The sequence below is a fragment of the Anabrus simplex genome, chromosome 1 (genome assembly GCF_040414725.1).
Source record: "Anabrus simplex isolate iqAnaSimp1 chromosome 1, ASM4041472v1, whole genome shotgun sequence".
NCBI lineage: Eukaryota > Metazoa > Arthropoda > Insecta > Orthoptera > Tettigoniidae > Anabrus > Anabrus simplex.
The window spans coordinates 353,227,144-353,249,644 of record NC_090265.1 but is presented as its reverse complement, the minus strand read 5'-3'; the positions used below and the strand labels follow the sequence as shown (position 1 = coordinate 353,249,644).

General features: G+C 37.8%; 1 protein-coding gene across 5 annotated transcripts in view; it reads left to right on the top strand.

The window, feature by feature from the left end:
• Positions 1 to 22,501, top strand: part of Dera (deoxyribose-phosphate aldolase) — a 145,093-nt gene that overhangs the window by 64,098 nt on the left and 58,494 nt on the right. For all 5 annotated transcript variants that reach the window (XR_011017514.1, XR_010858460.2, XR_010858459.2 and 2 more), the window contains exons 4-5: positions 506 to 799; positions 22,122 to 22,207. Coding sequence is in view for 1 of the 5 variants with exons in the window: in XM_067134897.2 (XP_066990998.1) it covers positions 506 to 799; positions 22,122 to 22,207 (380 nt within the window). In the remaining 4 variants the exon portion in view is untranslated. The remainder of the gene's footprint in view (positions 1 to 505; positions 800 to 22,121; positions 22,208 to 22,501) is intronic.

The window sequence follows — 22,501 nt, the reverse complement described above, 5'->3', positions numbered from 1 at the left end:
CTGGAAAGTGTACCACCATTTTGAGAATCGGCCAGAAATGTTCCTTAGATCTTAAAGTATATTCTCCCAAAATGTCATTAGTGTGACTCTTGACTGATATCCTCTGAAAGTCACTGTTAATGATGACCAGACTGCTGTCCGGCTCCATGGCAAAATGGGTCCCGGGTTCATTTCCTGGTCGATTTTGGAATTTTAACCTTGATTGGTTAATTCTGATGGTTCAGGGGCTGGATGTATGTGCCATCTTCAGTATTAGAATTCATCATTCATCCATGGCCATCAGGCATTAAATTTAAAGACCTGCACTAGGCCTCTCCAGAGGCCACACACTATAATATTACCAGACTGCTTAAGTTTGGTTTCCCCGCTCTCTCATGGAGCCACATAACTGTGAAACAAGATTGTGATTATGGTAAAAGCTTTCTCCCCCAAAACGTGAAATACCCCCAAGGTTATGTAATATTCCAACCTTTTTCTTCTTCTTCTTCTTCTTCTTCTTTTCTAGTTGCTACTGGATTTCCGAGTGGCCAGTATCCATTAAAGACACGTCTTGAGGAAATTAGGTTTGCTGTAGAAGAGGGAGCAACTGAGATTGACATAGTCATTGACCGTAGTTTAGTTTTGACTCATCAGTGGAGAGCTCTTTACGATGAATTGAAAGAAATGAAGAAAGCTTGTGGTCCTAAGGTTCACATGAAATCTATCTTGGCTGTTGGAGAGCTAGGTTCACTTACAAATGTGTACAAAGCATCTCTTGTAGCCATGATGGCTGGATCAGACTTCATCAAAACATCAACAGGTCAGTATTTGAGTAATAAATATCCAGTTATGATTTTCACTATTTTTAATCTTATGTGTATGATAAATGGTGTTGAAAATGTTGGTAAATGCCTTTTTTGATATTTTTGAAAGGTTGGGAGGGGATCTGAATATTGAAAGACTGATAATGTTTTGCTATATTGGGATAAATTTAAAAATGATTTGACAATATTTATGATGATCATGATTGTCCAGAAGTTGAACAGAGAATCTGAATAAAATGTAAACTGAACCAATGAATATTGTACTCTGGAATAAACTTTTAAATTAGATCGTGTTCAGTACATATAGTACATACCGAAGAGATGTTAAGTACAGAACAAAAATCCAACCTGTAGCTTAGATCCTTTCAACAGAACAAATATGACCTCGCCAACCAGTCACCATAGTTCAACTGGTAAGAGCCTCTGATGCGAAATTGGAAGGTTGTAGGTTCAGATCCCACTAATGTCCGGTTGACAGTTTCAATCCTGGCTCAGTCCAGTGGTACTTGAAGTTGCTCAAATGCTCCAGCTATGTGTCAGTAGATTTACTGGCATGTAAAACAACTCCTGCATGACAAAATTCTGGCTCCTCAATGTCTCTGAAAACTTTAAAATTAGATAGTGGGGTGCAAAATCAATAATATTATTATAAACTAGACTAATATGAACTAGTCATTTTAGTCTATTAATTGCAATATTATATGTGGTGTTATGAGTTAAATAGAACTTGGAAGAAATTAAACAAAAAAGAAGTTCCTTAAGAGAAAATCGTATGTGAGTAATTATACATCTTCTTGTAATCAAGAAGTCTCAAGTTTTCTTGATTTTGTGTTTGGGGAACCTTGTACACTTGGGCAAATCCTGTACTATTTTATACAAATTGATTTGTGATGATGATGGTGGTGATGATGATTGTAGTAGTAATTGTACAATGTAGTAATTAAAATTTTTTTTTTGCTAGTTGCTTTACGTCGCACCGACACGTTTTATGGCGACGATGGGACAGAAAAGGGCTAGGAGTGGGAAGGAAGCGGCCGTGGCCTTAATTAAGGTACAGCCCCAGCATTTACCTGGTGTGAAAATGGGAAACCACAGAAAACCATTTTCAGGGCTGCCGACAGTGGGGTTCGAACTTACTATCTCCCGAATACTGGATACTGGCCGCACTTAAGCGTCTTCAGCTATCAGGCTTGGTAGTAATTAAATTGTTGACTTTGTTTTGCCTTTTGTTAACATCAGATTTGTATGTAAATGCATGTGCTATCTGCTATTACATACGATATGGAAACAAAGTTTGAAGTACTAAACATTTTAAGTGCTCCTCTCTTGGTAGGTTAAGTTTTGTGGTGCATATTTAATGGTTTTGACACGTTTCGTGCATATATGAAACATTTTTAAGGCATAAATATAATAACTGAATATGTATGGTATTGATTCATATTTTATGAATTTTGGCATACTAACATTTTCAAAACATGATACTGTAGTATTCATCATCATCATCATCATCATCATCATCATCATCATCATCATCATCAATGTCCCACTCCAGTTGCCCGAGTGTGGTTACTGTAGTATTATTACTTAGTTTTAATTTTATATACAACATACAGTTCTGCCCATGAGTCATTGTATAAAGCTCGCTTGTGCATTGAGGAACAGCACACAGCGGTGGTGGTGGTGATTATTGTTTTAAGAGGAAGTACATCCTGGTAACCATAGTCTATTACACTAATCAGAGGGGGGGAAATGGAAGGGATCTGACACTTCAAAAAATGAAGATATCAACCAAAGAAAGACAAGAGGCATGAAGGGCGAGAAAATTAAAGATTCCCTAGACTTCGGCACCTAATACCATCTGGGTCAGAGAACAGCACACTGCCTAGTCAGAGTAGCTTCCTGCAAGGAGGTTGCAGTGTATCCTGTATGCATGCTGCAATGCCATAGTACAATAAAAGTACTAAAAGTGCGCTTTTAAGACAGTGGGTCCAGGACTGTGGATTGCTGGCTTAAATTACAGGCAGCAAAGTTATTCTTTGTCAAGTGTGCAATAAACAAATTTATATGAGAAAATGTCTCTGTTAAGTCATCATTCAACTATGAATCAACTTGCAGCTAAAAAGAAACAAAGCTCCTCAAGACAAAAGCTACTGAACTAACTAACCCCCTCTCCGTCTATTTTTTTTTTTTTTTTTTTTGCTAGTTACTTTATGTCGCACCGACACAGATCTTATGGCGACGATGGGATAGGAAAGGGCTAGGAGTGGGAAGGAAGCGGCCGTGGCCTTAATTAAGGTACAGCCCCAGCATTTGACTGGTGTGAAAATGGGAAACCACGGAAAAACCATTTTCAGGGCTGCCGACATTGGGGTTTGAACCTCCTATCTCCCGAATACTGGTTACTGACGCACTTAAGCGACTGCAGCTATCGAGCTCGGTTCTCCATCTAATTTGAAAAATGTATTTTTCAACGATTAATGCTACATACTAATTGCAACAAATGTACTGTGCAATTCACTTAACAATTGCACCTAACAGAATTTCCTAGAGAAATATTGCAATCATACCATTCCAGATGAATCCACCTTAAGAAAAACTATCCGGAGGGCTGTTACTGTACAACCATCAAAAAAATCCAAGATAATTTGAAAGATTGTCTCGTAAGGGGTGTGCTAAATGAAACTACAAACTTTTGTGCATGCCATGTACTGTAGTGAGTTTTCTTTTTTCTTTTTTTTTTCTTTTGGTGGCGGCGGCGGCGGTGGTGGTGGCACCTCTCAGTGCCTTTCTATTTTGTATTTTCTTTTGGGACTTTCTCAAAGTAGCCACACGGTCTATCTGAAACTTATCCAGATTAGTGTTAGGAAAGATCCAGGTCTTCTGTTTTCTTGTTTGGTGTCTGAAGGCTCTGGACTTCATGACCAAGCCAAAAATCCTTCATGGTTCCACCAATCATTCTCTGCTGTAGTTAGTTCGTTTTCACACTATATTTCTGTAGTTTCTGTCTCTTCCCAACTGGACATTGAAGTTGCCTAGCAGTATGATAGTGTGTTTCTTTGGGATTTTAAAGAGAATATTCTCCAGAATGATTCATGATGTGGGTTACTGTTGTCAAATCCTGGTTCATGAACCATGGGCAATGGCTGAGTGGCCTGGTAAGTGCTCCTGAGAGTTGGGATACCAGTTGCCATGAATAGGAGTGGGTATCTCGGGGGAAAAAGTTTAGTCATGCCCCTCCTTATACTCAGGCTGCTAAAACTATACCACCTACTGGTGGTTCCTAATGTGAGGGAGGAGAATTGGGACCATATGTAAGTAGGGTAGCATCCTGCTTCACAGAGTTTACTGACCTAGAATATTTTAAGCAAGTCTCAGATCTATGGGAGTAACAGAGTCCCACTTCCATTTGGCATGCGAGGGACATCTTGGAAAGAACTTGACAAATGAAATGGAATTCGAAGGGAAGCTATCAGTATTAATTGGCTTATGAAAGAAAGGAAGAAAGTAGAACTGGCTGAGCCAGCAAAGATGTGTTAGAATGTATTAAATGTTAATCACATTCAGATAAGGGGAGATGACAAGGAAGAGATATGATATTATAAAGTATTCTTACAGGTGTTAAAAAAGGAAGAGCAGAGTGTGATGTAGGACTGTTAATCAGGAACACCATAGCGCGCAACATAGTTTCTGTTAGGCACGTAAATGAGATAATGATGTGGGTATATTTAACAGTTGGAGGAAATGGGATGAGAATTGCCTTAGTGTATTCACCGTGTGATGGTGCAGATGAGGATGGCGTTGACAAGTTGTATGAAGCACTGAGTGACATTGTAGTCATGTAGTCAGGGTCAACAGTAAGGATAGGATAGTGCTAATGGGCAATTTCAATGCAATAATTGGAAAGAGAACTGAAGGATATGACAAGTAATGTAGAGAAGATATGGAAGCTAATAGGAATGGAAAGTGTTTACTGGACTTCTATGCTAATATAGGATTGACATTTACAAATACATTCTTCAAACATGGGAGGGTTGGGGCACCAAATCCATAATAGACTATATCATAACCAACATGGAATTCAGGAAATTTGTTGGGAAGGTGTGGGTATTCTAGGGGTCTTTCAATGATACTATCTGGTCTGCAGTGAACTATGTACTGTATCTCTAGGCCTAAGATAGAGAAAGTGAAATCTGTATGTAGACGAATAAGGATAGAGAGTAAGGAAAATTTCACTAAATGCACTACCTCAGGTGGTATTTACTCCAATCAGTGGACCAATGGACTCTTAGGGAGTCTGCACCAACATGCTACAAGGATGAGTCAGAATATCCTGAAAACACCGGATGTAAACTCAGCCAAAGACAGCGTAGCTTTGTAGTAACATTTAACACCAACTCACTGCTCAATGTAGGTAAACTAAAAAATCTGACCAACATGCTAACACTGCATGGCACTTTACAGTTAACTAGAGTCACCGACAATCATGCCTTCAAGTTGCAAAGTTACAGAATCTTCAAAGGAAAAGTGGGGCGGTGGGTAATGCAGAATATGCCTCACTTTGGTATGGGTCTCATAGTCAGCCACAAGATACTTGACTCAGGTCATCGACTTTACCTCCCCAAGCAGTTATCAATCCTCTCTCAAGTGTGCTAAGAAGGGAACCCAGAAAAACTAGACAAATTCTGGGAAGATGTGGAGAATACTTACACACAGTACATCTGTGTTTGTTAGCCTAGACGTGCAAGGTGCACTTGATGTAGCATGGTGGCCAAGCGTACTGATCCCCGGAATACCCACATATTCCCAACAGATTTCCTGAATTCAACTGCCCTAGAATCTTGTATAACCTCACTACAAGTTACTTCAATCAAATAATGTCGGTACTGTCCGTTAATAAAATGAATCAGTAGAGAAAATGTAAGTAAAGATTGTCCATAAGGTCCGTGTTGTGGACCTGGATTTTTGGAACATTCAATACGGTTCCTTGCAGTGAGAGGGAAACCTTTCTGACAAAAAGAAAAAAAACAAAGGGAGGGAAAAGGAAATGAGCAGCATTTTGGGTAAATCGTGTCAACTCATAGCAGATCTCAGGGAATCTCCAGACCAATGAAAATAATATTTTGAAAATCTTCTTAACATAAAAGGAAATCTTTCTTCAGTAGCAGATCTTTAGAACAAGTTAAAAGAATTATATATATGTGGGGATTATTTTTTTATAACAAAATCACATTTGAGCATCATACACATAATTATGATGCCCTTGCAGCTGCCCGTAACATGGGAAACGAACGCTGCTGATGAATAGTGTACTCGTATTATTCTCTGAGTACTTGGCTGCCTCTTCTGCAATTTCCACTGTTCCGAAGTCCATTTTCTCTGCTATAGATTCCTTTGAGGTCTTTACTCCCCATGTAAGAGGCGGTCTGAATAATAGCTGGCAGTAGCTCTAAAATGCCTTTTGGAGTGGTGACCCCATCATAATAATAGCTTAAAAATGAGTGATGGTAAATATCAGCCTACTGGGTGAATCGGCCATGTGGTTAGGGGCGCGCAGCTGTGAGCTAGCATCCGGGAGATAGTGGGTTCAAATCCCACTGTCGGCAGCTCTGAAGATGGTTTTCCCTGGTTTCCCGGTTTCACACTAGGCAAGTGCTGGGGCTGTACCTTAATTAAGGCCACGGCTGCTTCCTTCCCCCTCCTAGCCCTTTCCTATCCCATCGTCGCCATAAGACTTGTCTTACCAAGCTTGATAGCTGCAGTCCCTTAAGTGTGGCCAGTATCCAGTATTTGGGAGATAGTGGGGTTTGAGCCCCACTGTTAGCATCCCTGAAGATCGTTTTCCGTGGTTTCCCATTTTCACACCAGGTAAATGCTAAATAAGGCCACGACCAATTCCTTCCCACTTCTAGCCCTTTCCTGTCCCATCGTCGCCATGAGACCTAACTGTGTTGGTGCGATGTAAAGCCACTAGCAAAAAGATCTCAGGCTTGGAAAAGGTTACGGCATACCCTGCAAAAAGTGACGCGCAATTCTTGTGCTGGTAGAGCTGTGATAAGTGAGCAACCAGCAACCAATATTATGAAAGTGGAAATAATGTTATGACTCTGACAGGAAAGTCAGAAAAGTTGATTGACTGTATGGAGAAAGAGAATGTTGCAATGATAGGACTTAGTGAGGTCAAGTGGAACGGAAAGGGAGTAAAAAAGATGAGTAGGGGATACACTCTATACTGGAATAGAGGAGGTGATGCAAAGAACAGAGCAGGAGTGATTGTTAATAAAACCCTGGATGACAATGTGGATAAAGCAGACTACGTTAGTGACAGAATGATCGGAATGCGACTGAGGACAGAAGAAGTGAAAGATTTCTTCCAAGTTTATATACCCCAAACTAGAAACCATGAGGAAACAATAGAATAATTGTTGGAGACACTCAAGGACATAATCACCGATTTGGAAGTTATAGTCATGGGAGAGCTCAATGAGCAGGTTGGAAATGACAGAATAGGGAAAGAAGAAGAAGTGATTGGTCTTTTTGGATATGGAAAAAGAAACAGCAACGGAGATAAGTTGATTGATTTTTGTGAGAGAAATGGAATGGTTGTGGGTAATACTTGGTTTAGAAAGAAGAATAGTAGAAAGATCAGAAGATATGGCCGGGGTGAAAGAAGGACAAAAACAATTATTGATTATTTTTTGGTTGAGAAAACAAATCGTAAACAGTTAATGGACGTAACAGCTCTGTCAGGTGAGGCATATGATGGAGACTAGTAGTGGTAGCAAAATTGAAAATAGGTATAATTATGAGAGTAACGGAAATAAGAGAGAAGTAAATAAAAGTATGGAAATGAAAAGAAAGGAACTCAGGTGAAATTAAAATAGCACATCCCTATATCAGAAATGGAAAGTGCAGAAGAAGAATGGACCAAATTTAAAAACACAGCAGAGAAGATTTGTGACAGAACTGCGGTGAGAGTGAAGGAAAAAAGAAACCCCTTGGTAGAGTAGAAAGGTGAAGGAGGTTGTTAAACAAAAGAAAAATCTTGGCAAGAACAGAATAGAGAGAGAGGATAGGAAGTAAGATTAAGTAGGGCAAGAAATTAAAAGTGGAAGAAAGTGGGAAATGAGAAACAGGAAAAGCAGCAGGGATGTATGAAATATGTGTGAAAATTATAAAGGCAGCAGGACCTATTGGTCTATATTGGTTATATAGGCTACTAAGGTATATATGGAGGAAAAATCAAGTACCTGGTAATTGGTGTAAAGGTAGTAGCAGTAGTATTTAAGAAAGGTGATAGGAAGGTATGTGGCAATTATCGAGGAATTACACTGTTGTCATAAGTAGCCAAAATATTGGAAATTAATAGAAAGGAGGATGAGAGAAAGGATGGAAAGAAATTTAGAAGGAGAGCAGTATGGCTTTCGACAGGGCAGGTCAACGGTAGACCCTATATTTATAATGAGTTTATTGATGGAAAAACAGTAGGAATATGTAAAAGATCTGGTGATGATCTAGTGAAAGCATATGATAGTGTTAATAGAGAAAAGGTGTGAGAAACCCTGGGCAGAAAAAAAAGAAGAATGTGGAAAGCAGTCAAGGGAATTAGTGAAAGCAATGTATAAAAACTGTTCCAGTTGTGTCCAGACTCCAGTGGCGAGAACAGATTAGTTTAGAAACCAAACTGGACTAAGACAGGCAAGTGTATTGTCTCCACTTATAATGGTTATGGATGAATTTCTAAAGTAAATAAAGGCAACATGTTGAGGGGATACGAAAATATTGTTGTTTGCAGTTGACATAGTGATCTGGAGAGCCAACATTGCAGAAGTGCAAATCCCACTAGAGCCCTTAAATGACAATATTGAGAAATATGGTACAAAAATCAGTGTGGAGAAGAATAAAATAGTGGTGATTACATGAGGAGAAAGAGAAGGAAAAGGAATTGTTAGTATCAAGGGACATTATCTTGAAGTTGTTGAATGCTTCAAATATTTGGGAAGCAAAATAATGCAAGATGTAAGGTTGTCTAAGGAGATTAGAAGAAGAGTACAAGTGGAAAATACATTCTACCTGAGTGTAAGGAACTTGGTGTGAAACAGAGAAGTTCCTATAAAATGTATAAAGAGATATTGTACATGATGTACACTATCCCCTATATTAACGTATGCATCGGAGACTTAGACATTGACAGCGGAGTAAAATTCAGGCCAGTGAGATGAAGTTCCTGAGAAGTATGGCAGAGAAGACAAGGAAAGACAGAATAAGAAACGTTGAGATCAGAAAAGAAATAGGGGTAGAAAAACTGAGTGATAGGATAGAGAAGAATAAATTGAAATGGTTTGGACATGCTATGAGGATGGAAGAGGGAAGTATACCAAAACAAGTGCTGGAGGCTAAGATAGAGGGAAAAAGGGCAAGAGATAGGCCCAGTGCAAGATAGGTAGATTCTGTCGAGAGCAGTATAAGAAAAAGAAGACTGGATTGGAATACAATTACTGATGAGGACTGGTGAGGCAACAGTGGAGAAGTACCATTAACACCCCGAGCTGGCAGGAGCTGGACAAGGGGAAATGAAAATGATGATGACACCTAAATTATGCGACTGAAACATGTACTGAATTGTACATGAAATATCTTTTCATCTTATTAGGACATGTTCAGTGCCAGTCAGATATTGAGTATAGAACAGAAATAGTCTACTGGACATACATTGTGGGAAGGTTGTCGGTTCGGATCTCACTGGTGTCTGAAATATGTATGCCAGCTGTTGACCTAATTGTGAGAAGGTCGTGGGTTTGGATTCCACTGGTGTCCAAAGTGTGTGCCAGCTGCTGACCCAGTTCATTTGTTATATATAAGTTAATGTGTAATGTATTATATATGTATTGTACCAGGAAAAGTTCGTGGGTATTGGGCATGAGAAGGACCTCAGGTAGTGGAAGGTGATTTTGGAGCCGATACAGAGCAGGATAGAACCGCAGGGCGAATAATAGATGGTTATACTTTTGTTAACAATTTATTTATAATGTTCAAAGATTCATCGCCTTGCAATATTAATATAGGACTCAAATCTTTCATCAACATCAAAGGTTTAAACGGAGATCTTCTTTAAGTCAGTTCGAGAAAAAAATAAATGAATATCACTGATCCTATAGTCTTTTTAACTTTTATGAAAACACTAAATATTTGTCTTGAACCTAGAGTCTTTCTAAGTATTAAATCCAAAAAAAATGAACACGCACTTATTATTGAAAAATTGAAATAAAAATTTAACTTCTTGATGAATGTTTCTCAGTTTGTTAGCATTGAAATTAAGGATCATAAAACACTTGAAAACCCTAAAGTTCTTCTACGTAATGTGAACATGAATTAGTTATTAAATTTGAAAAATAAATCTATCACTAAATATGAACTTCTTGGTAAGGATGAAAAGTTATGAAATATTGTTCACACGTAGCACTGAGAATATCACTGCTCAGGATTAATGAAAAGAAAGTCAGTCAGTTTGTGACTACTCACTTAGAAGAGAAGATTTTGCTTACAGATGTTGAATGGGAGTCTGGAATATTCCGCAGAGTGTGGACGGAGACTCGAACTCGGCGATGTTCCATGAAGAGACCACGTTGACGTCCCTCGATGGGTACCATAGATGAAATGATGTCTGATGTAACTGGATCTTGAAGTATTTCACCAAGACTTCCGCTGCTCTGGGAGGTGATATTTGAACACGGAAAGTTCAATTGACGCGATTAGTAATCACAGATGTTATCATTCACTGTTGTAAAACACTGTTTAGCTCGTATTCTAATTTTATGATGCTAAGTGAATAATTACAGTCCTTGCTCATAAGACACTATTTAAAATCGTCACTGATAACGTCTATAAATACACAGTTCAAACACTTGAAAATGCAACGTGTAATAATTTTTATCACAGTCTCTGAACCAATATTGTAAACAGATAAAGCTGATTTTCTGATTGTGATTATATTATATTAGCATGAATTGTCTAATAAAAAGTTCTTAATATTCACCAAGTTTATTACTGGAGAAAGTCGTGTCCTGATATGGCATGAACACTGAGTAAATAACGAGACACAGTTCAAGGATGTACTGTTTTAAAAGAAATGAGTCCTAGAATAATTAGGGTTATCGTAACTGATGGTTTCTGTTTATCACACACGACAGTTTGAGATATCATAGTAGTTCACTATTATGCGACATTAACAAAGTTCACATGTCATGCGCTAGTCTGTGAATATCAAATACTTGACTTCTCACTTCATAAGTTCACAAGTGTGATCTTCCGAAATGTCCTGAATTTTATCGTAGTCGCGGCACGATAGAATAAGTACGGTGCAACGTCTTTTACAAGTTCACCGGTGATCGATTATGGCCATAATTACAGACCCACAAAACGCGACAGAGTGTACTTTTTTCGCGAACGAGACCGCACTGACAGACTGTACGAGGGACACACATTGCTTGCCGGCCTTGACATAGTGGCATATATACCCCGCCAGGAGGGGTGGCGCTATGAATCATGTGACAGAGTGCACATTCTTCTCAAACTTTAAATTGTAATAATTCAAAAACTACTTGACAGATTGACTTGTAATTTGCTGGGTTTTACTTTTATAACGTCAGCTACAATTTAGCATTGGTCCTGTTGCAATCGGTTAAGGCGTTAAAAAGTTCATGAAGGAAAAAAAACTTCGAGAAACGTCTCTAGGGGAGGCAAGTTACAAGCAGCAGGTGACGTCACTTGACCATGCCTGGCTTGCTCATGGAGTCTGGTAGTTACTGGAATGTTCCTTCGCTCAGCTGTTCACATATCGGAAGGGAATTGTATGCTGAAATAAAGTTTTTAATCCATATGTGCCAGGGCCTAGGCATTCCTGGTACATCTTCCCCCTGGTCTGACTAAAAGAAAATTCGCAGGATTTTCTTTTCCAGGTTTATCGTCGAACACGTATGGAAATTTTTGTAAAACTTCATTCTTAGCCTCCTCCAATTTTAATCTAATTTCCGGGTCTTCAACCACACCGGCTATTGACATTACATAATCCGGACCTATAATGGAGTTCTCATTGAATAGGGACTCTACACTGTCCTCACTCTGGTCACCCCTTCTACTCTCTGCTACGGCTGGTGCTCCTTCGCTCGCAGCGGGCTCGTTATTGTCACCACCGGCTTCTTTGAAATGGGCTCCATTCTCTTGAACTTCCAGGTCGCTTCGTCCTACCAGCTGCAGTCCTACGGAATTATTCTTTAATTTCACGAGGTTGGCATCATAGTCAATGGTTCCCTTGTATTTGATCATAAAATCTGATCCAAGTATTAGGTTGAATTTAAGACATGAAACTACCAAAAATATGTGTTCGAATGACTGGTTATTGATTTCAAATTCCAAAAATGCTTGGGATTTACACTTAACTACTTTATCAGGAATTATCCCTCTTACTTTAATCTGAGCTGCAGGTAATAATAAAATATTGTTCTGATTTTTAAGTGAGTCCACAGGCCTATCAGAAATTAAAGAAGCTTGCGCTCCAGAGTCGATGAGTGTAGTCACCTGTAAATTGCCTGTGCGTACTGTTATATCAGGTAATGAACGAGTAATTATTGGCCTTGGTGTCTGTGCATCTTCGAACAGTAATTCAGAATCGTCAATGTGCCAGTAATTGATGACAACAATACAATAATCTGACATCTCATCCTCATCGTGTCTTGTAGTCAATCTCCTTACTGTGTGATCGGCTTTTTTTTTTTTTATAGCGCCTGTTGATTCAGGGTCAGGCGATCATTGCTCTCTTGGTCCGAATTGACATTGATATTCCAAGGACGTGGCTCCAGGTTCATCAGGATTGTGGTTTCTTTCCCTGACATATTCCTGTGTATCCCTCCATCTTCTTTCGAGGTCTCGTCTTCTGGACTTGCGATTTGCTTCAGGAGTGCTTTCACGCTGTCTCCATGAATTCCTTGGTTGGTAAGAGTGTCTGTCCTGATTCCTCTGATGTCTAAAATTTAGGAATCTTTTACGGATAGTAGGGCTTGTTCTGCCTTCTTCACGTGTCCTGGGTTTCTCTCTCCGGCTGTTTTATCTCTGTAGAGTTCGTACTTATTTCTCGATTCCTGTTAGTCTTCGGATTAGATTGGGTAGTAGCCGTGTCTAGCTTGCGCAAAGTAGCGTCGAAATGCTCCAATGTTTTAATGTTGGCAGCGACTAATATCTCCTGGACATGAGGCGGATATTGAAGTGTCAAGATGAATGAGTTCATTATCTGGCAAAAGCGGATCTAAAAATTGTAGTTTTTTTTAAAATTGCATTAGGCAATAATTGGAATATCGAGAAGTATTGACTGAATTGTTGTATTTTCTAGCACGTAGTTGCATCTTGACGAGGTGTTGCGTCTCAGCATCCCAAAAACATTTAAGAAGTGCCTGTTTAAAGTCATCATAGTTTTTAAAGTTGCTCTTAAAAGCTATGAACCATGATAAGGCTCGTCCTTCTAGAAGCTTAGATACGATTCTAAGTTTTCTGTCATCTTCTACCCTATTCTCTTGCAGGTAATCGTCGACATTTAACAAGAATTCTCGGGCAGTATACTCGTCACGTCCTGAAAATTTGACTGGCTTGTCATCCCGTACTTTAATGAGGGTTGTTGTGCTGTGTACTTCCCTCGATGAACCAGGAATTGTGACGTCAGTCGTACGATCTCTTGAGTTTAATTTGATTAACCTCTTCGGATAAGTTCTCAATTTTGGAATTAATTGAGGCATCTAAATCTTTTATTTCGGTCCTCAAGTCAGTTTTGATGACTTGTAGGTCCTTACAGAAAGCAGCTATCTGGGTATGAGTGCTGTCTAGCTGTCCTGTAATACGCTTGTCGAGTTCTCCTTGAGTGCTTTTATTTAATCCTATCTCGCTTCGTAATTTGCCCACGTCATTCTTTAATGCATCTCGAAGGTTTTCCTGAACCTGAGCTAGCTTTACTTGAGCTTGCGAGATGTTACCATGGGATTCTTGAAAATCTTTGAGTTCGGTGGAAAATGCTTGAACAGAAGGAAGAACATTTCTAAGATCTTTGTCTAAAGACTTAATGACCTCTGTCTTTATTTCTTCCTTGATAGACTCTAAGTTTTCAATGAACTGGTCCCGCATGTTTTTTAATGTGGCTTCGACTTGTGCGCTAGAGTCTGTAAGTTTCTTTTCGAGGCGAGTTCCAGCTTCACGGAATCGTTGTTTGATAAGGGCACTGGATTCAGTAAGCCTTCTATTAATAACTTTATTGGCCTCTGCCAACTTGGTTTCCAAGGTCTTGTCAATTTTAGAAGTTAAGTCTTCGACCTTGCTGTTTGACTCAGTTAACTGCGCTTGCAGTTGAGTATTTTGTGCCTCCAATTGTGACTGCAATTGGTTGTTGGACTCTACCATTTGCGTATTAATTCGATCTATTTGCGTGTTTATTTGTGCTATCTGGCTGTTAGACCTATCGATCTTAGCATTCTGATCATTAATGCTAAGCCTAAGAGCTTCGATTGCTGCAAGTCAATTATTCAGGTTTCCAGAATATTCGATTAAGTCAAATACAATAAGCTCTTCGTGTTCGTAGTAGCGGCAGTCGAACCCTGTACTCAAATTGAAATTTATTATGACTCAAATCGAACCCTGAACATTGCGGTTATCTATTATATCTGGTATCATGGCTCCAATCGAGGCCTAATCATGTGCGGCGCAATCTATTATTTTTGACGTGGCTCCAAATCGAGCCCCACGTTGGGCGCCATCTATTATTTTTCTATCCACTCTGTAACAGGAAACGTTCGTGGGTATTGGGCATGAGAAGGACCTCAGGTAGTGGAAGGTGATTTTGGAGCTGATACAGAGCAGGATAGAACTGCAGGGCGAATAATAGATGGTTATACTTTTGTTAACAATTTATTTATAATGTTCAAAGATTCATCGCCTTGCAATATTAATATAGGACTCAAATCTTTCATCAACATCAAAGTTTAAACGAAGATCTTCTTTAAGTCAGTTCGAGAAAAAAATAAATGAATATCACTGATCCTATAGTCTTTTTAACTTTTATGAAAACACTAAATATATGTCTTGAACCTAGAGTCTTTCTAAGTATTAAATCCAAAAAAAATGAACACGCACTTATTATTGAAAAATTGAAATAAAAATTTAACTTCTTGATGAATGTTTCTCAGTTTGTTAGCATTGAAATTAAGGATCATAAAACACTTGAAAACCCTAAAGTTCTTCTACGTAATGTGAACGTGAATTAGTTATTAAATTTGAAAAATAAATCTATCACTAAATATGAACTTCTTGGTAAGGATGAAAAGTTATGAAAATATTGTTCACACGTAGCACTGAGAATATCACTGCTCAGGATTAATGAAAAGAAAGTCAGTCAGTTTGTGACTACTCACTTAGAAGAGAAGATTTTGCTTACAGATGTTGAATGGGAGTCTGGAACATTCCGCAGAGTGTGGACGGAGACTCGAACTCGGCGATGTTCCATGAAGAGACCACGTTGACGTCCCTCGATGGGTACCATAGATGAAATGATGTCTGATGTAACTGGATCTTGAAGTATTTCACCAAGACTTCCGCTGCTCTGGGAGGTGATATTTGAACACGGAAAGTTCAATTGATTAAAATTATAAAATCCTTTTAATCACAACCACCTACTCAATACATTATATTACTCATTGAATTATAAAACAATCATGAGGTGTCTTAAATAAAGGAACATGTTTCGTTCGACATAGCGAACATCATCAGCCTTAATTTACAAGGATTAGGTCAGGGCCCTGAACTGAATGATAAAAATTGTTAAAAAGTGACAATACCATAATAAAAAGTAAAATGATAACATTAAACATGAAATTATAACGATATGTACAGATTAACAGCAAGAATGCAGGGGAATACTTTGAATGAAGGTAGTCTATAGAGTTAAAACAAACATGAGGTTGTAAAAGTAAAAAGATACAGATGTAGTAGATCCCAAATTATAAGTCAATGAGTGAAGCGTGGACCAATCGCCGACCATGGAGCTCCTAATTGAGCAAACCAAAAGTTAAAATAGAGTCTACTGAACAGCGCGAGCCAAGCTGAGTCAGTCAAAAGGCGCAAAGCGACGAAGCTAAAGTTGAAATGACGTAAACTTCAGTAGTTAGGAATTCTGTAGGAGAGCCAACACAATGCCAGAAGGAAATACAGGTTGAACTAGTCCGTATTTACACGCTAGCAGTAGAATTAAACTTATACAACGTAGGACACCAATGTGGACTCGTTAAGTAACTATAACTTGAAAGTAGGGAGAGTTCCAGCAAACCAGATTGAATGGAGCAGATTATGGCGCAACTCATTGACTTATAATTTGGGATCTACTACATCTGTATCTTTTTACTTTTACAACCTCATGTTTGTTTTAACTCTATAGACTACCTTCATTCAAAGTATTCCCCTGCATTCTTGCTGTTAATCTGTACATATCGTTATAATTTCATGTTTAATGTTATCATTTTACTTTTTATTATGGTATTGTCACTTTTTAACAATTTTTATCATTCAGTTCAGGGCCCTGACCTAATCCTTGTAAATTAAGGCTGATGATGTTCGCTATGTCGAACGAAACATGTTCCTTTATTTAAGACACCTCATGATTGTTTTATAATTCAATGAGTAATATAATGTATTGAGTAGGTGGTTGTGATTAAAAGGATTTTATAATTTTAATATATTGTCCTCAATACGGTTCCATTATGAGATTAATTACATGTAACTTAGCTGCCTACCAGGCTACGAAAAGGAATAGATATCTTAATCTCAAAGTCAAGGTCAGCAAAATATCTAGAGATATTCAATTTTTAAAAGAATGTATGAAGCATGGACTAATTCCCAAATTTCTAAAACACCTTCAAAGAAAAAACTTTTCGATTTCTGATTTACGTAAAACTCAAACGAAAGTTAATGAATTTTGGTTAAAAAACGAAATCAAGGCGCATTACAAAAAGAAATCGTTCCTAAACCTACAACTTTATAAGACGCATCTTGAAATATCCTCTAGTATGTCCCCATTAGAATGGAGTTCATACTCCATGTTTGTCAATGAAAAGGTACATGACATAGTGAAGACGAAACAAACAACATTAGACAATAAACTGATTCAATTGCAAAACACTAAGAATAAACAGAGTAGTGTCAACAGTAAAACTAACCTCCCTTCCGCCGACTTAAATCGTTTTCCTACTACGGTGAACTTGTCTAATACTGACTTTTCAGATAATGAACTATCCCTCCTTGATAAAGGCCTGAAATTTAATTGGCCTAACCCGAAAAAAACCGACGATCTGATTACCACAGTCGCGGAAATTGAATCTAACATTCAAAAACTCCCCGTAGAAGTGCATAAAGACATTAAATACGAAATAAAGAAAAAGCTTCCTTTTCTGGCGAAAGAACTGAAAACTACCTCGAATCCGACCCTTAGCAAACAAATACATGATGTAAGAAATAAAATTAATAATAATAATATTATCGTCACTAAAGCTGATAAAGGTCCCACCATAGTATTACTACATAAAGATGACTACATTAAAAAAACCGAAGATTTCTTCGCTAATGGCAGTTTTACTATTATTAATAAAGATCCCACCCCCAAAATCCAACGAAGTTTGAAGAACCTATTGAGGAATCTGCCGTTCTTACTACAAGAGCACGAGTATCAGAGGCTTATAATAATGAACCCGAAACTTCCAACTGCAAAAGCTTTGCCTAAAATCCATAAAAAAGACGTACCTATACGCCCTATCATCAACTGCATGAACAGCCCTTCTTACAAAGTTTCAAAATTTTTGCATAATTTTCTCAGTAAACACTTTAAATTCAATAATACAGCCTATATAAGAAATTCCGTTGAATTTTGTGAAAAATTATCGAAATTCAATCTTGAGCATAATCATATAATGGTATCCTATGATATTACCAATATGTATTCCAATATTCCGGTAAGCAAAACTGTCAAGATTATTAAATCAAACCTTTTAAAACACAGTAACCTTAGCAAATGCGAAATAGATAATTTCATCAGTCTGTTAGAATTTGTACTTAATAACAACTATTTCACCTTCAATAATAGAATATATCATCAAAAGGGCCTAGCAATGGGTGACCCGATCTCGGGCATTCTAGCTAATATCTTTATGGATGATTTGGAAAATAACAAAATAATCAATAATATTAATGGTCTTCAATTATGGTTAAGGTATGTTGATGACACTTTTGCCATTATAGATACACAGAAAAACGATAGTCATAGTGTGCTAACATCCCTTAATGAGCTTGACAATGATGTCAAATTCACTAAGGAAGATGAGATCAATGGTTCTCTAAACTTTTTGGATTTAAACATTTCAAGAGAGAATAATAAGTTCATTTTTCAAATATTTAGAAAGCCTTCTTGTGCCCCCATCACTATAAGAAACGATTCCTTACATCCGCAATCTCATAAACAGGCTGCATTTTTTAGTCTTGTCTATAGAGCATTAAAAATCCCGCTGACAACTGATAATCGCAAAAAAGAACTAAACTATATTAAGGATTTAGCCAGAATTAACGGCTATAACCCCTTAATGATTAATAAAATCATTAACAAGATAAAATTAAAAACTGCAACAAAATTGATTCCAGACAAGCCTAAAAAAAACGAAATATGCTCCCTTCACCTACACAAATCCAGGCCTATTTCAAGTTACTAACCCTCTAAAGAAATACGATATTAATATCGCTTATAGAACCCGATATACGAACCGTAACATATTTTTCAATTCAAATATAGTTAACATTAATCACAATAAATTCTCGAACTCTGGTATCTATAGGCTTAAATGCACCCATTGTGGATTCTCCTACATCGGACAGACTGGACGTAGCTTTTTGACCAGATACCTTGAACATTACAACGCTTCGAAACATAAAAAGTATTCCGCCATGAGCACCCATATGGAAGAGACTGGCCACAGTTTTACTACAATTGAAAAAGACCTTCAAATCTTGAAATACGTCAATAAAAGTAAACTTATGACAGAGTTTGAGAACATTTACATATTCCTAGACCAGCATTTCAACGGGCATCAAAATTTAAATGATACTTCAGAAATTAAAAGTCCAATAATCGAGAAAATTCCAGAACTACTCTCTCTTTTCAATATAAATAATAATAACTTTACGAGAATCTTTAATTATACAACTGTTAATATTACAACAACTACTACTCTACTGCCCTCTCATGCGACACCCCCTCCACGATTACCCGACCCGCCTAAGGAATCGGTCACCCCTCCTCCTCACATGACTCACTCCCCGCCTCTACGTATACATACATACAATACTAGAAGCAGCAATAAGGTTACTCGCCAGTTTGATTCGCGCAGCCAACGTTAGTGAACACCTCACACTAGTCCCAAGGGTAAGCCTCCGTCTAACTTTTACTAACCTTTTTTTCATTATAACATATTTTTATATTTCCTCCCTTTTCTTTCTTTTCAGATTTCTAACTCCAATTGCGCCATAATCTGCTCCATTCAATCTGGTTTGCTGGAACTCTCCCTACTTTCAAGTTATAGTTACTTAACGAGTCCACATTGGTGTCCTACGTTGTATAAGTTTAATTCTACTGCTAGCGTGTAAATACGGACTAGTTCAACCTGTATTTCCTTCTGGCATTGTGTTGGCTCTCCTACAGAATTCCTAACTACTGAAGTTTACGTCATTTCAACTTTAGCTTCGTCGCTTTGCGCCTTTTGACTGACTCAGCTTGGCTCGCGCTGTTCAGTAGACTCTATTTTAACTTTTGGTTTGCTCAATTAGGAGCTCCATGGTCGGCGATTGGTCCACGCTTCACTCATTGACTTATAATTTGGGATCTACTACATCTGTATCTTTTTACTTTTACAACCTCATGTTTGTTTTAACTCTATAGACTACCTTCATTCAAAGTATTCCCCTGCATTCTTGCTGTTAATCTGTACATATCGTTATAATTTCATGTTTAATGTTATCATTTTACTTTTTATTATGGTATTGTCACTTTTTAACAATTTTTATCATTCAGTTCAGGGCCCTGACCTAATCCTTGTAAATTAAGGCTGATGATGTTCGCTATGTCGAACGAAACATGTTCCTTTATTTAAGACACCTCATGATTGTTTTATAATTCAATGAGTAATATAATGTATTGAGTAGGTGGTTGTGATTAAAAGGATTTTATAATTTTAATATATTGTCCTCAATACGGTTCCATTATGAGATTAATTACATGTAAGTTCAATTGACGCGATTAGTAATCACAGATGTTATCATTCACTGTTGTAAAACACTGTTTAGCTCGTATTCTAATTTTATGATGCTAAGTGAATAATTACAGTCCTTGCTGCATAAGACACTATTTAAAATCGTCACTGATAACGTCTATAAATACACAGTTCAAACACTTGAAAATGCAACGTGTAATAATTTTTATCACAGTCTCTGAACCAATATTGTAAACAGATAAAGCTGATTTTCTGATCGTGATTATATTATATTAGCATGAATTGTCTAATAAAAAGTTCTTAATATTCACCAAGTTTATTACTGGAGAAAGTCGTGCCCTGATATGGCACGAACACTGAGTAAATAACGAGACACAGTTCAAGGATGTACTGTTTTAAAAGAAATGAGTCCTAGAATAATTAGGGTTATCGTAACTGATGGTTTCTGTTTATCACACACGACAGTTTGAGATATCGAAGTAGTTCACTATTATGCGAAATTAACAAAGTTCACATGTCATGCGCTAGTCTGTGAATATCAAATACTTGACTTCTCACTTCAATAAGTTCACAAGTGTGATCTTCCGAAATGTTCTGAATTTTATCATAGTTGTGGCACTATAGAATAAGTACGGTGCAACGTCTTTTACAAGTTCACCGGTGATCGATTATGGCCATAATTACAGACTCACGAAACGCGACAGAGTGTACCTTTTTCGCGAACGAGACTGCACTGACAGACTGTACGAGGGTTAGACTGCTCTCTCTCCCTCTGTTTCACACACATACACACACACTGCTTGCCGGCCTTGACATAGTGGCATATATATATCCCCGCCAGGAGGGGTGGCGCTATGAATCATGTGATTGAGAGTGCACATTCTTCTCAAACTTTAAATTGTAATAATTCAAAAACTACTTGACAGATTGACTTGAAATTTGCTGGGTTTTACTTTTATAACGCCAGCTACAATTTAGCATTGGTCCTGTTGCAATCGGTTAAGGCGTTAAAAAGTTCATGAAGGAAAAAAAACTTCGAGAAACGTCTCTAGGGGAGGCAAGTTACAAGCGGCAGGTGACGTCACTTGACCTTGCCTGGCTTGCTCATGGAGTCTGGTAGTTACTGGAATGTTCTTTCGCTCAGCTGTTCACATATCGGAAGGGAATTGTATGCTGAATAACGTTTTTAATCCATATGTGCCAGGGCCTAGGCATTCCTGGTACAGTATATATAATGTATAGTGGAAAATTGTAGGTTCAGATGTCTGGTTGGCCATTTTTGTCCTGTATGTATAACTTCTCTTAAGCTTGTACAAGATGTAAGCATGTACTGGCCCAAAAGCCTGCAGATTACAAGGTGATGCATGGTCAGCACAGTGAATCCTTTAGCCGTTATTCTTCTCTTTCTAGACCGGGGATGCTAACCCACTGTTGGATAGCTCCTCAATTGTTCATATGTAGATTGAGTGGTCCTTGAACCACCCTCAGATCCAGTTAAAAAACCTTGACCTGGCCAGGATAGCCTATTCTGAACATGATCTTATTAGCTCAAAGTCTATTTCATGTATTGTTATACAATTTTTTGCCCCTCAGTTTCCAGTCTAGAAACCTGCATAAATGGAATTATCTCTATAAGCCCCTACTTGCAGCTAGCACTTTCATAAGTTGTATTTCAGTATCAGTAAATATACTGTTGAACCATCAACATTCAGTTCTTTCTCTGCTAGTCTTGACTATCATGGCCAAGTTCATTTTATGGCTATAAATATTTCCCAACAACACCTAATTAGAACAGGAAGTTATCTGGAAATTTCTCTGATGAGAACTCTGGAAAGAAACACCTATCTATGAACTATGTAAATATTCTCATGCATAAACCATTATATGATAATCATTCCCTTTTGTTCTTTTCCTTCCTGTATGGTCTGGATTTAATGAGTTATAACCTAAGATAATTTTTTTCATTCTACACTTTTTCCCTTAGGAAAGGAGGCTGTAAATGCTACTCTTGCTGTTGGCCTAGTGATGTGTCGAGCTATCCGGGATTATCACCAGAGAATAGGTTTCAAGGTAAGATTCTATGCAATGGAATGTCTTCATATTCATAAATAGCTGTACTCATTATAATATATCTTTATTCATTGCGATTCTCCATCCAACTCCTCAGAAGCTGCACATATTGAGGAATTCTACTTTACCCACCTCTGTTCATTTTCTGATGCTTTTTGTGATAAATATTCAATAGTTTACAAAAGAAACTTGTTTAAACTGAATGACCTAAAGATAACTTTCAGTGAAATGACTGCACAAAATTTTATGAAAGGGCACTGAAGTGTCAAAATATGTAGTTTAAAAATCATTTCT